General features: G+C 32.3%; 2 protein-coding genes across 3 annotated transcripts in view; both read right to left on the bottom strand.

Moving 5' to 3' along the window:
- Window positions 1-14,941, bottom strand: part of LOC146536822 (neural cell adhesion molecule 1-like) — a 102,484-nt gene that overhangs the window by 76,843 nt on the left and 10,700 nt on the right. For both annotated transcript variants that reach the window (XM_085189293.1, XM_085189295.1), the window contains exons 2-3: window positions 13,540-13,722; window positions 2,337-2,478 (exon numbers count right to left, since the gene is read on the bottom strand). In XM_085189293.1, coding sequence (XP_085045419.1) covers window positions 2,337-2,478; window positions 13,540-13,630 — 233 coding nt within the window. In that variant the 5' untranslated portion in view covers window positions 13,631-13,722. The remainder of the gene's footprint in view (window positions 1-2,336; window positions 2,479-13,539; window positions 13,723-14,941) is intronic.
- On the bottom strand, window positions 12,132-13,181 carry LOC146536823 (uncharacterized). Its single transcript, XM_085189423.1, has one exon. It carries the CDS (start codon window positions 12,942-12,944, stop codon window positions 12,132-12,134), a length of 813 nt encoding a protein of 270 aa, XP_085045549.1. The 5' UTR covers window positions 12,945-13,181.

Below are 14,941 nucleotides of genomic sequence, written 5' to 3'. Positions count from 1 at the left end.
TAGTTAGTTTAGTCCATATTTTATTTTAGTGGGTTTTAATGAGTTCATCTCATATATTTTTTTATAGTAATAATAAAAATAATACTTTAAAACTATTATATATTTAAGGCGGTCGTAAAGCAGGGGCAGTAGCGTTAGTTTTTTATATTTACTTAAATTTTACAGATTAATTACAAGTATCAATGTTTAAATATATATATGCAAGCTGAACGCTTAGACCGATCGTGCCTCTCGCTTGCACGTTCGGTTCAGGCGAAACGTGACAATAAGTCATGCTTTTTTATGCAGCAGGCTTTAATCGATTTAAAAGACGTTGTCACGTCTAAAATATAATTTTTAATTATAAAATAAATGATTTGAAATATATAACTTTTTAAAAAATTTAATTATTATTTAACACTTTAATAATAAATCATGATTTATTTTAAAACTCTCATATTAATCTTTGAATTCTCACTGCAACGAAATTTTGAAATTGAAATAGTTATTGCATTCTGTGTTTCCTATATATTTGCTTATAGTAATAGATATTTGATATCTTCATATTTTGTTTATGCACAACACACATTTGAGATATTGTACTTGCCCATGTACAAGTATGCAAGTGAATGCGTAAATGTTGTTTATACTTTAGGTAATTATATTTATTTATTTTAGCTTTACGCTATATCCCTCAGGATAGGCAAAGGGATCTGGGAACTTAGTGTTGAGACGCTTTGTTCTCATTAAGACACTTCCGTTTCTCACTTTCCGCCGAATTCTTCAACGCATTGCTTGTTGAGTGGCGGCTTGTTACATGAAATCCATTATTATAATTAATATGTGGAAAACACTTAAAACTTTATTCAATTTTAAAACAACATCCGTCGTTATATTTTATACGTTTAGTAAAATCAACACAAAGTAAGGCGCGTACGACGCGTGAATATCTATGCGAGTATAAATCAACGAAACAGTCGCCGAGTCAAAAACATTCGAAATTTAAAATACCAGGGCGCGTGGACCGTGTATTTTTATACAAATAGCAAATACAGGGTTGATTGATATCACTTTTGATTTGATTAAGTCGGTTGCCTCCCTCAGGATTTTTCCCGCTTGCATTGATTAGGGGCAAATTTGCACGCTTTTTTTATTCAACTATAAAATCTAAATGTGATTTAGAATTAGAAAATATGAAAAAGCAATGAAGTAAGAAGAAAATTTAAACTTTCGTTGTGTATTGGAAAATTGGTCCATTAATAATAAATTAGATCTTCGTAGAAATGTTAAGGGAGTAGACAATAATTATTTAGTAGTAATAACTAGATTTACTATTGTGATTTGGTAGTATAGAGAAGAAGAAGAAAACTAAACTAGCTTCACTTTCCAAACCCTTATACGAAAGAGTATGACGAAATAAAAATGAAATAATAAGTTTTTATTCATCATATTTTTTATACAACATATTGTTAAAATACAAACAGTTTAAAACTGGAGTTACAGTTTAAATCTGAGATTTGCTCTGGTACTTTTTCCAACGTAAAAAACGTCAGAACATGTTATAAATCACTGTACGATTAAAATACAGTGCAGTATTGCGTGAAATGTCACACTGGATATTTAAAATAACGTCAAAATACAAAATACAGGCTGTACGGGTGTAAAAGATAATGATAAGTTGCGGTCTACACGGTCTACGGCCGTAGATAAAATGTTAGTGCTACGTGAAAGCCTACGGCTACGTGTGCTACGAGCTGCCCGTTATAAGAAATAGGTGGATTCGAGCGAAATCTATATTTGGCTATTACATAAAATGGATAAGTTTATATTCTTTTATTATGTTTTTAGTCTATTATTTTGGTTAAAAATATATGAGGTATAAAAATATGTATAAATAAGATTATTAATATGCTTTGACTTTCATCAAGCTATAGAAGCTATTTAAAGTATAAGATTAGTAACATTGAAGTAGAAAATAACAACTGTATAACTTCTTGCCGATTTTTCTTCTCGCAAACAATTCATAATTCAAAAGTGCTATCAAAAATCTATTTAAAACAATATAATTATATTTTAGCATAAAATTACCTGACTGAATATTATGTTATAGTAAAATTTATTTATTATAAAATGTAACTGTAAACGCAACTGGTTATGAGTTCGATTCCCACTTGAGGAAATTAAATATTTAATATTGTCATCTCTTCGATTTCGAGGCAAAGCGCGGCGTTAAATTCTCCAACAACACACAATAACTCCAGAATTGGGAGCGGAGTGTCTTAACACTACATTCTTTCTCCCTACCTGCTGTGTGGGATTCAGTGTAACGCTAAAAAAATATTGACATTTGACATTACCTGTAAATAGGTTTCCCGCCCGTATTCTTCCCAGCTCTGAACCACAACACCATGTAGACGCGGTCCTCGTTCGTGTCTGGTGTGACGTCACACGGCAGCGATGCCGTCCTGCCGAGCACTGCGTCCACTTCCACCGTGGATACTAAAAAATAAACATTTTGGCTAAATTTTATCTTTCCTTTTTTCCCCATCTAATCCCCATGATCTATTCTAATGTTATAAAGCTGAATAGTTTATTTGGTTGAACACGTTTATCTCGTGAACTACTGATACAAATTGAAAAAAAAAACATTTTTGTGTTGGATAGTTCACGTATCGCAAAAGTTAATTTGTACCTGCGGTAGCTTCCATTTGAATACCAGGGAAGCTAGTATTTTATATAGCGGTAGCGACGTTTTATTTAAAACTTTTTGAGGTATTGACTCATAATTTTGTTAGTGTCGTAGCCTTTGGTTAGATAGAAAGCGATAAATGTTTTTAAAATTTAAATAAATGCTTTGCTAAGCTCAACAGACACAAAATAAAAATATTTCAAAAGCCAATATTTAGTATATAATTTTGTGTTTAGTGTCACTTCGTATCCTGCATACAGCAGCGTAGGCAGAGGAAACCTAGAGCTATGATGAACCGTTCCCCATTTTCCGTCTGATTCTGGAGATATTGTGTGTTGAGTGGCGGAACTCAACATTGCGCTTGCCTTGACACTAGAGCGAAAAACATGAAAATATTAAATGTTTAATTTCATCAAGTTCGAATCGAACCCGCAACCAGTCTACGCCATGACTGGCCTCGATCAGTATATAAATAAGAAATATAAATAATAGATAATAACAGTAACGCGAAACGAAAAATTTGTAAATAATCGTAGAAACTTGTAACGTTCCCCAGCATATAAAATTGGGGGCGAAAAGTATGACTAAGTGAATATCACTGTATTCCAACACAGCAATGATTCTCAGCTTCACCCCCCGGCGATAAAGAGACATGAATATAAATAGACGTAATATTAAAACGTCCCGTTTCTCGCACGAAATAATCCTCTTTTCTTTACTGAAAATGTCACCATGTTGGGGCCAAGTAATATGCACCATCAGTCATGCTTAGTGGAACTTTTCAATTTACTTCCCTGAAGATTGAGAAAATAGAGATAGATTATTCGGTTGAGATCCAGGTTGTCAATTAGTTTTTTGTTTTTTTCTCGGAGACGGTCAATTAGGCCTTTAGTTTCGTAAATATTTTAAGATAGCAAAATATTTTTATTATGCTAAAATATTTTTTTAAGGATTCATTATTAATTAACGAAATATATGTAAAAAGTCAATATTTTGTTATTCGAATCCGGATAAGAATTTTTAACGGACTACACTAATTAATTAACTTAGACTATCGTTGATTGTATTTTCTGGTTATAAATAATTAAAAACAACTTGAGACGTTATATACGTAATACCTTTTTAAATTGATTTTGTTAAATACTATATTATATTTTATTAGTTTGACACTTTATCTTGCTAAAACGCCTGTGTCACATAAATCTCATTGCACTGCGAAGGTCTCAAATCTATTCATATAATAAATTTGTTATTGATGTCTGTCTGTACATGGAAAATCTATTAGTAGAGGAATTTATCATTGTAATAGAACCCAGAAGATAAAAAATTTGGTTCGAAAAAAACAATATTACTGAATTAATTGAATTAGTAATGTATAGATGTTGCCTTTAAAATGATAATGGAGCTATAATCCAAAAGTAATTAGAAAAAAAATACTTGTGTAATTCTAGCGAGTGAAACCGCGAGCGGATCGCTAGTGCAATATATATTACATAATATAAAAGAAGAAAAATCCTAAATAAACTATGTAATGTGAATTCTAAAGCCGAATACCAAACACTATATTTTCATCTCAACCAGAGCGAGACAAACGTGGCTAGAGTAAACCTGTGACCCCGATTTAGAGCTGACTACGAATAAAACAAATGTGGAAGCTATTTTTGGCTGAGCTGTGCTGAGTATGAATAAAAAGTAATTCAAAAATCGGCAATTTATCAAATGGAAATTGAACCTAGGACCGTTGTGTTAAATTCGCACTTCCCGATTTCGTTTGAGGGTATTTTTAAATTAAAATATTTAATGTTTTCATTTCTTTTTTTTTCATTTATTTATGTACCGCACAAGAAAGAAAATGCAGAAAATTTATGACAACAGGAAGAATGTGTACAATGGATAACTTATCTCTATAGAGAAATTTCTTCGCTTTAGTAACGAGATATGGCGCGGTGTTGGGTTCCGCTGGCCCAATTTCCTCTGCCTCTAACTCTGCCAACCCTGTTATGTGTGGGATACAGCGTGACGCTTCAAAAATATAAAATATTTTTACGATAGAGCTGTTCAACCCAAAGTTTCAACGTTGAATGTCACGCATAATGTATCGGAAATATAAATTGTATTAGATTGGGGGGTAGTTCGTGTAACAGCCATAAAATCCCGAAGATGGTTTCGTGTTGAAAGGCACTAAAGAACTGCTCCCCTTATAATTGTGGTAAACGTGACGAAAGACAGTGTTCTGGCACATGCGATTTCTTAGTATGTAATTTTTAATAAAAGATAGAATTAGTATTCCATGTTTGATAGAATACAATTATTAATATAATTTACATAGACTAGGTCCTGGTCGGTTTCCAGGAGGCGCGGGTTTGAGTCCCGCTACGGTCAAATTTTTATATATTTTCTAAATACAGTTTTCGGCTTACAGTTGGATTATGGTAAACGAGTATAAAAAATATTTTAGCATATTATATTTAGGTTTTATTTTTAAAAACTTCTAGTTCTAATTTTCTCCAATTCCTATAAAGGTTAGGTTATTAAATTTATTCAAAGACGTTTTAACGAATTATATTACACTTACATTTGTTTTTGTAAATAATAATTAAAATTCTTCTAGAAGCCACTAATTGAAAATACCAATTAATTATAGTACCTACCTACTATCTTGAAAAATGAAACAATTATTTCATTAATTATTTACGGTCTACTTGGTTACAATTAAAATAATTTTGTAATAAATGTTTTGTACAAATAACGTACAATAACGTTTATTGGTAAAAATATAAAAAATCATTTTCTAAGTACAAAAAAAATAATTCGAAAGACTGGGCCTTCAAATCCAGCACTTTTTGTTCGATTTAATCTTAACCATCAGAATATATTTGATATCAAAAAGCTATCTGAGCTCATGAAGAACCAAGTTCTTAACTCTAAATGTCCTAATGTTAGATATAAGCACTAACTTAACAAACTGTACATCTTAGTCAAAATGTGTAGCTAAGCAGTTTTATTACTACAAAAACTATAATAATGTACACAATAAAGACACAGACATGAGAAAAGAACAAACACATCGTAAAAAGGCGATCTTGCCGTTTAACGAGGTTTCTGCTAGGCAATGGAAAAGGAATGAATGCAATGTATGAAAAAACAAAAATAAAAGTAAAAAAATATCGATATCAATTTTCAGACCTCTAGCAATCACCATAATTGCTTTACCCAGAACAGGGTATAGGGTATTATATATAGTTCATAGATCTATTATTGAAATTATATCTACAAAATTTTTAATGAAATCCTAAAAATATTCTTCAGAGATTGACTCGTAGCTAAAATCAATGTGCTTTTAGAGAAATTCCAAATGCACAGATATAGCATTAACAAAGAATAGTTAATTAAAACAAAAGATAACTAAAAATCTTATATATAACGAATTAAAACACTCGCGTTCCAAATAATTCACAAGAACGTCCCAATTGTGCAATAAAACGTGAGTTTAAACACTAAAACGACGCTAAACTCAACAAAGAACTGCTAAGAAAAGCTCTTACGTCTCTCGTTCTCTCAATATATCATATTTTTTCCAACTCCAAAGATATACGAGCGTGGCTGCGAGCGTGACAGGCTTCCGGAAGTAATATTAATAAAATTATTGTGGGGACACGTAGCAGGCGAGCCTGACCTACTCGTCTGACACGTTCCCAATTCTACAGTTAGTGAGTACGGAACAGATGGCAACATCATTGTTCAAACGCCTCAAGCATGACGTGAGCAAATACTCTCTGGAACTCCTTAGCTAGACGTTTTCTAAGCGTGTTTTTACGTAGACCGAGAACAAAATTAATTATCTTAAGGTTTTTTTTCTGTAAATATGAAGAATATATTTGTTAATTTAATATTTTTTTCACTATTATTTCTTTATTAACCGACTTCTTTAAAAGGAAGAAATTTTTAATTCGATTGCATTTTTTTAATCCTTTTTTTCGCTACCTTAGAATTTTTGACTGAGTGAATCGATTTGATGTTTCTATTTTTATATGAAAGCTAGTGTTTCCTGTGTGGTCCTATTTTAATTTAGTTCAATTCTAACAATGCCATCCATGAACAAAACATTAGAAGTCTTAAATTTGCATAATATACTGCATGAAGTCGGTTTTTTTTTGTAAAAAAAAATGTTACCTACTTAATTTTCTTGTTCTTATCAATTCTGTACGTTGCATATTGGAAACAATTAATTAAAAACTGTATTAAAAAAAAATCTACTCAACAAATTTGAACCCATGATCATAGCTTTCAGGCAAGCATTACACCAACATAACGTCAGAATCAACAACGTTATTAAAAACTAAAATAAGGCAAACGTCACAATATTTCATCCAAAACCGTTTATCTTGTTATATTTTTACTGTTCTATATTATCAACGATATACGACCTACATATAGCAAACCCTATGATAACATCGACGATTTCCAATTAAATTAAAATTGTGTAATCATTTATCACAGTGAGAATTTTTTGACCCTTCGCTCTCTGATTAGATTCGGTACAGAACAAACTCATCCATTTCGACACCACAAAGGGTCGGCAACCACGTCGACCGACTCAGTTTTCCATTCGTTCCGCTGTCCAGAAATTTTCGCAATAAAATTAATCTTTCCAATAAAATAGCAGCCGAATAGAGCCGCCCGTGCATGAACATTTTTTAATTGAGTCGATCTTTTTGCTCTTTTCGCGAGCATTCAAACGAGAAATCAAACTTGAACCACCTTAAAGGACAAGTCCGAATTATACTAAATGGGGGTAGATCTTCGTCAAGGATAGCCTATTCAAAGTTTTCTTTTATATTCTTATAATTAATATATGTATAAAGAGGATAAGCGTTTATATATTTTTATATAATTGGAAATTAGCTAAGGGACTGGAACTTCGGAGTATAGTCGTGGCGCAGAAGCACACACTGATTAACTGACTGACTCTAAACGCTACAGGTTGTAGGTTCTACTGCCTCCAAAATTCGGCGAGAAATGGAACGAAGTGTCTTAACACCAGATTCCCTCTAATTATCCTGCAAAAACTGAAGTGAAGCTGGAAAATATATGCTGGAAAACTAACTAAAGACCTGGAATTTACATATTAACATCCGGTTATATATTCCCACCAGTTGTGAATACATTGAGTGGGTAGCGGTGAAAAGTTGTATTCACGAGCGTGTATATTTATTACCTACAATCAATACCCTAAATCAAAGTCGGCAATTCGTTGCGTGTAAACGCAGTTCCCGATGGATTGCATCATAAAAATTGGACAAAAACATGGTTAACGCTTCGAACAATCGAAAATATACTCTCTTTTTTAATTTCCGACAAGTAGAGTTTAATGGGTTGTGCTGGAATCCCTCTTGAGTTCGATTTGTTTTAATTTAAATTGTTTTTTACATTTTGTGCCTATTGTTTTTTGGACAATAAATGAATTATTTTGTTATATGAAAGTGTGATTTAAATTTAGCTAATACGAATTGTTCTTAAATTTAATAATAAATGACTTTGAAAAAATACAGTTTTTTAAGTTTTTAAGTAACAAATTTTCACCTTGTTTTCCTTTAGTTTTTGATGAATTTTATACAAAATGCATCAAAAACGTTGCATAAACGCTCGTATTTTTTTATTGTGTTGACAGACGAAGAGACGGACAACAAACTAATGGAAACCCTTATCGTTCCGTTTTTTCTTTTTGAGGTACGGAACCCTAATGAAAGCTTAAACCAGACGCTCGTAGTTACAAACACAATTAAAGCGTTACTAATTCGCTTTTCTAAATTATTATAAAGATGACATTCAACGCTTCCTATAAGACATGTCTAGTAAATTGAATTATGTTACTCTAAAAGTAGACAAACAAGTAAGCCTGATTCAAACAGCATCAATGCCGGCTTTTCAATAGAGCCTTCGTTGCAGGGCAAAGACAACCTACAAAAATACATTTTCAGAATTTCTACGAAGTTCCCGAGGGGATGCAATTTGACGATTGTCTTTTTTTATTTCTACATTTTTTTAGGCCGTTTTTAGCGGCACAAGGGTGTGACTGTAACGCGAGGTTAGTGGGTTCGATCCCCACTTGAGGAAGTGAAATATTTGTTTACGTTTATATTTCCATTTCTAGAGCGTGAAGCTGATTTAATTTTTTTTTTATTCAACTAAATACTGTAGTAGTGGGTTCAAAATGAATTCGAAGGCAAATTAATAAATAATAAATAAATAATAAAAAGCCTTTATTGTTTCTTGCATACATAATAAGTACATTAATGTGCAGGTGTTATATTTCTATTCTATGATATTTAATATTTATTTTTAATTATTATGACATAGTGTTAATGGGTCTAGTGTTACATTTAATATTAATTAATATGAGATAAATATCTACACGCATATATGTGTTTATTTGTAAATTAAGATACTATTAATCTGCAAGAACCCCTCTTTGGGTGAAGGCCTCCTCCAGAAGAGACCATGACTGTCTGTCCTGAGCAACTTGAATCCAGTTTGAGCCAGCTATTCCAATTATATCGTCCTGCCATTTCGCGTGAGGTCTCCCTATCCGTCTTTTACCTCTTGGACCTCTCCATGTGGTTATTCTTTTAGTCCATCTATCGTCTTGTACTCGTGCTACATGCCCCGCCCACCTCCACTTTAGAGTTCGTGCGTGGACTAGTGCATCTGTGGACTTTAGGATGTTTTTGATTTTTGTGTGCCGAACTTTTTGACGTCTGCGGATATTTAACATACTGCGCTCAAGACCACGCTAGCAGGTAATGATTTTGTTTTTGATTTTATTGGTATACTTCCAAGTCTGACATGCGTATGTAAGGCACGGTAGAAGACTAGAAGACATCGTTTTCGTTTTTATCATAACTGGCAGCTTGCTTTTAAAAATTTCTTTCATACTCCAGTATTTGTTCCAGGTGCTTTGTGTGCGTCTTTCTATTTCCCACTCCTTGTTCCTTCTGTCAAAACCAATTTGTTTGCCTAGATAAATGTACTTATCTGTGTATTGGAGTTCCTCGTTGTCCACATGTATGGTTACCTCTGTACTATTGGTCATGAGCATTGTTTTGGATAAGTTAATTTCCAGTCCAACTTCTTTACTTGCTGTGTTTAATAATAGTATCATTTGGCGTAGTTGTGTGCCCGATTCCGACAGGAGTACCAAATCATCTGCAAAACGAAGATGGCTTAAGTAATTACCGTTAATGTTTAGTCCTTTTGTTTGCCAATTTAATTTTCTCATTATTGACTCCAAAACAGCAATAAATATTGTCGGTGATAGAGGGTCTCCCTGTCTGACGCCTCTTTTTATAGGGAAAGATGGTCCAGTTGTTTCTAGTTTCACTCTGCCTGTATTGATGTTGTATATATTTTTGATTATTTGAATGTATTGATTTTCTACTCCTTGTTCTTCTAGTGCTTTCCATATGCTTGAATGTGAAACGGTGTCGAATGCTTTCTTGTAATCTATGTAAGCAATGTAAAGAGGTCTTTGTCGTTCGTAATATTTTTCGATCACTATTTCTAATGTATGAATGTGGTCTATCGTCGAGAAACCTTTTCTAAATCCTGCTTGTTCTATAGGTTGTTGGGCATTTAATGTGTGGCTTAGTCTAATGTTAATCAAAGAAGAAAATATTTTGTATATACTAGGTAATAGGCTAATTGGTCTGTAGTTCGTTATATCGTGTGGATCACCTTTTTTATATATAAGTATTACGTTTGATTCCGACCATTGTATCGGTGTTTCGGTGGTTTCCAAAATAAGGTTAAACAAATGAGTCAGGGGCAGTGCTAGCTGCTCCTGAGCTATTTTTATAACCTCGTTGGTTATATTATCAGATCCTGGACTTTTATCTGTTTTCAGCCTTTTTATTGTATCGATTATTTCTTTTTCATAGAAAGGTTTAATAGTGTTTTCTGGCACTTTTTTAGGGACAATAATTTTGTTACAACAGTTAATGTTTTTATCTACTTTGGCACTATACAAGTTTTTGTAGAATTCAGTTGCTATAGTTATAATTTCATTTCTATTGTTTACTATTAATTCTCCTTTTTTTAGTCCTTCTATCCATATTTTTCTTGTACGTAGCTGCTTTAAAGCTTTTTTGGAACTGCCTGCTTGTAGTAGATATTTTTCAACTGTCCTGTATCTATATTGTGTGTAGTCATTTTTTATACACTTACTTACAAGTTTAAATAGCGCTGACAGTTTGTTTTTCATAGGTCTACTTTTATTTTTAACTTTCTGAAGTTCCCATCTATTAGACATTAATGTTAAAGTACGTTCTGACAATATTTTGTGTGGTTTCTCTTTATTTTTTGACTTCGACCGATCAAATTGTAGACCTTGAGTGATAAGTGATATAATTTTATCATAATAAATTTGTACTGTAGAGTTTTTTTGGCAGTCTAGGAGGCATGATAGATTAGACATAATGCGGGTTTTGTAGGTCGTAATTTCATCTTCGTTTTTCAATGTCAAGTTTTGGAAATTTTTAAAATTTGCCCTATTCTTCTTTAATTTTTCTAGACATAGAGTTGCTCGTAGTGGTCGGTGGTCAGAAGAAAAATTTACATTTAGTACTTCGATGTTTTGAACCATGGAAGGGCGATTTGAGAGAACAAAATCTATCTCATTTTTATGTTCCCCATTTGGCGATCGCCAGGTCCATTTTTGATTTTGTTTTTTCTTAAAAAAGGTGTTTAAAATTGGAGTTTTATTTTCTAAAGCGAAATCAATTAACATCTGTCCTCTCAAATTTCTCTTTCCATATCCGTTTAATTTCATTACTAAATATTCATTTTGTTTAGGTTGTCCGATTTTTGCGTTGAAATCGCCCATTATTATGTAGACCTTGTGTGCTAGATCAATGGCCTTATTGACATTGTTATAAAAAGCGTCTATTTCTTCATCTGTTGCTGCTTCCGTGGGGGCATATACTTGAATGAATGATATTTTATTACCTTGTATATTTAAATTTAAAAGAGCCACTCTGTCTGTAATGCCGGTGTAACTTTCTATATTTTCTTTTTGATTTTTCTTTAATAAAAAACCAACTCCATATTTCCCAGGATGAAGGCCTGTATGGCACAATATGTAATCGTCATATTCCTCTATCTTTGTCCCTAGTCTTCTTGTTTCAGATAGACCGATTATATCAAATTTGACATTTTTCAAAGCTTCGCTTAACTCGATTAAGCGTTCGTAAGAAGCTAAGGACCTCACATTATAGCACATGACATAAATTTTATTTGTTGCAGGTAAAATTTTTGTTTCTATATTTTTAGTGTTTGTGTATTTTTTTCCTTTTGGAGGGTAGTGGTCGGTACCTTCCACGGTGACCGGCCGGGTTGGAAGGTGTAAATTTTTGTTTGATTGCATTGTTTTGTCGATGATATTCTTTTGAGGAGGGCGTGCTAATTGCTATGTACTTGAACTTGTATTAAACTGATTGTTAACATTTTTATTTAGAAAAAAGTTCAGCATGTTGGGTGTTTTAGTACCTTCAGAAACACTATTTGATCTGCGGCCCAAAGGATATTGTTTAAGTGTTTTATTCTTTTTAACAGTTTGTATATTTTTGTGGCTTTCGGCTTGACTGCAATTTTCAGGTGAGTTGGAAAGTGTTCTCTTATAGTTATTTTTTTTTAATATAATCAGTTTGTCATATTTTATTATGGCTTTATTTCCTTTCTCCGCCTCGAGTTTTACTTGTTCTTGGAGCTCTTTTCTTTTTTCCAAAACATAGAGTGGGTAATCTTCTTTCATGTAGAAGGGGGTATCTTTCAACATTCTTTTTTGTTTAAAAATATTAATCTTTAAGCCAAGGGTTGAGAATGTTGCTATAATAGGTCGAGGTATTCCACCTTTTTTACCAACTCTTTTTACTTCTTGGATATCTCTCTGTTCAAGTTTGATAGACAAGTACATATCGAGCCATTGAAGGATACTCTTTTCTAAGTTTTCATATGAAGTCTCATTTTCTTCGATCCCAAAAAATACGATATTTCGTTTTCTTGCCTGTTTTTCCAAGAAGTAAATTCGCTTTTCTTGATTTTCTACTTTTTCTCTAAGAATATTCTGTTTTTCTTCCCATATACTAAATTTATCTTCCAAAATTTTATTTATATTAAGAGTTACTTGATCTGTTATACTATGTCCACTTTGACGAATCGTTGTTTTTTGCTCTTCTAAATCTTTTTGTATGTTACGAAGTACATTCATAATGTCTTCCATAATTTTAAATTCTTTGATTTACTTTTGCTAGTAACGATCTCCCGTGACCAGACAATTTTTAATAATACTGGTGCCCTCTTTTGGAGTATCTCGCAAATCTCGTAGTGGCGTGGTTGTAGAAATATTTCTTTGATCGATTGAAAGCTAAACTAATTTGTTTATCCTTCGATAGATGGCGTTAGTTTAACAAATTTTGTGTCGAGGGAGCTTTAATTTTATAATAAATATGAAGTTCTGGAATTTCTATCAAATTAATATAAAAGTGTTAAACAAACTGTTAAAATTAAATTCCAGGTTCGATGACAGCGTTTGATTGTAAACGTGATGGGTTTGATTTTCGTTCAGGAAATGAAATATTTTCATTTTTCCGCTCTAGCCAGACAAAGGTTCCCTTGCCTACGGTGCTGCGTGAGACATACAGAGTGAAGCTGATTTCTTTTTATTAAATACTGTAGATATGGGATCAAATTTCACTTGTATATCATATTCGTAAGTATAAGTATTAAACAAAATGTTTTATTTTCTTACGGAAAGCAAAAAAACTAGTAATAACCTAATTATAACTATTTTAACTTAAATTTAGCATTATATTTACCCAGGTCTTCAGCGTCCTCACTCCACTCCCCCTCCTGTGCCCAGCAAGCCGCCAGCATCACGAACAACCGGAACCATTTGACGGAATTCATGACTCACATTATGAACTTAACACGTTCTGTCATCACTTGTGTTTTTGTTTTATCGGATTTTTTGTCTCTGATAACATTTCTGCTATCTACACCTAGGAATATAAGTGTATTTTAATTATTTGAATATTTTTTCTTTATATTATTTAATATAGAAAATATATATAGTAAGTATTTATTCATTATATTTCAGAATATATATCAATCTCTACATTTTTAACAACAATACAGTTATTAATATTTAATTTACTTTTAGTTTTAGTTATTAAATTAAAAAAAACCGACTTTAAAGACTAAACTATACAAATTTAAGATTTCTATGATTTCTCGTGGATTCTATTGTTAGAACTGGGCCAAATTAAAATAGCAGCGGTCTACACAGTCGAAAGTTCCAAGGTAGCAAACAAAAAAAATCAGAATTAAGAACTCCTCTTTTTACAGAAGTCGGTTGTTTTTTTTTTCATATTATTACATTATAGGGAAACTTCAAAGTAAGCAATTCAACATTTTCTTTAAAGAATACCTTCGCTCGCCAATTTAGTTAAAATGCCTGGCAACAGGAGGTTAAATTTGTCCAATTGGATTGTATTTTTACGTGTACTAGTTCTCGGGACAGGATGTCTGACATAATGTTGTCGTTTTCCTGCTGCAGGTTTTCACAAGGAAATTGACTATTATTGAATCATTGCTTTTGTTGTCGTGGAAATTTTTATTTATTTTTCTTGTACTATTTAGAGCATTAATAAATATTTCAAAGTATAGGTACTAACGTTTAGTTATGGATAATGACATTTATGTGTGTTGGACATATTTTAGATTATAATCATAAGTAAAAAAAATAAGCAAGTAGCTCCTATACGCAGTCTATGAAAATTCAGAAAAATAAGCACGATACAAAAGAATTCTCTTTATTTTATTTTAGACCACATTTTTTTTTAAATATTTTTCGTTTATACTTACTGAATTTCAAATGATACCACTTTTGCAAAACAAACTAGTCACTGCCGAGCTATGATTTTCACGTATATCAGAGTTTTCTAGATTAATCTGTAATAACGATAAAAAAAAATCCACTTAACCCACCGCCTTACAAGCATTCCATTTAAGTGTAAATAAACATAATTTATTATTCATTCGCTTCTTCCATTCACATAATTAAATATTTACATCAACCTCGTACCTATATATTATGTATGGCAGTTTAATTAATCATTGGAAGGTTCTAAGTAAATCGTTTATGTTAACACATCAAAACGTCAACCAGAAAGTCAAACGCGCCAACGGGTCAACCTTTCAGCCCCTGTCAGATATATA

Source organism: Heliconius melpomene, chromosome 8 (genome assembly GCF_056956725.1).
Source record: "Heliconius melpomene rosina isolate 202511_hmr_F chromosome 8, ASM5695672v1, whole genome shotgun sequence".
Taxonomy (NCBI): Eukaryota; Metazoa; Arthropoda; class Insecta; order Lepidoptera; family Nymphalidae; genus Heliconius; species Heliconius melpomene.
This window is presented reverse-complemented; position numbering and strand designations above follow the sequence as displayed.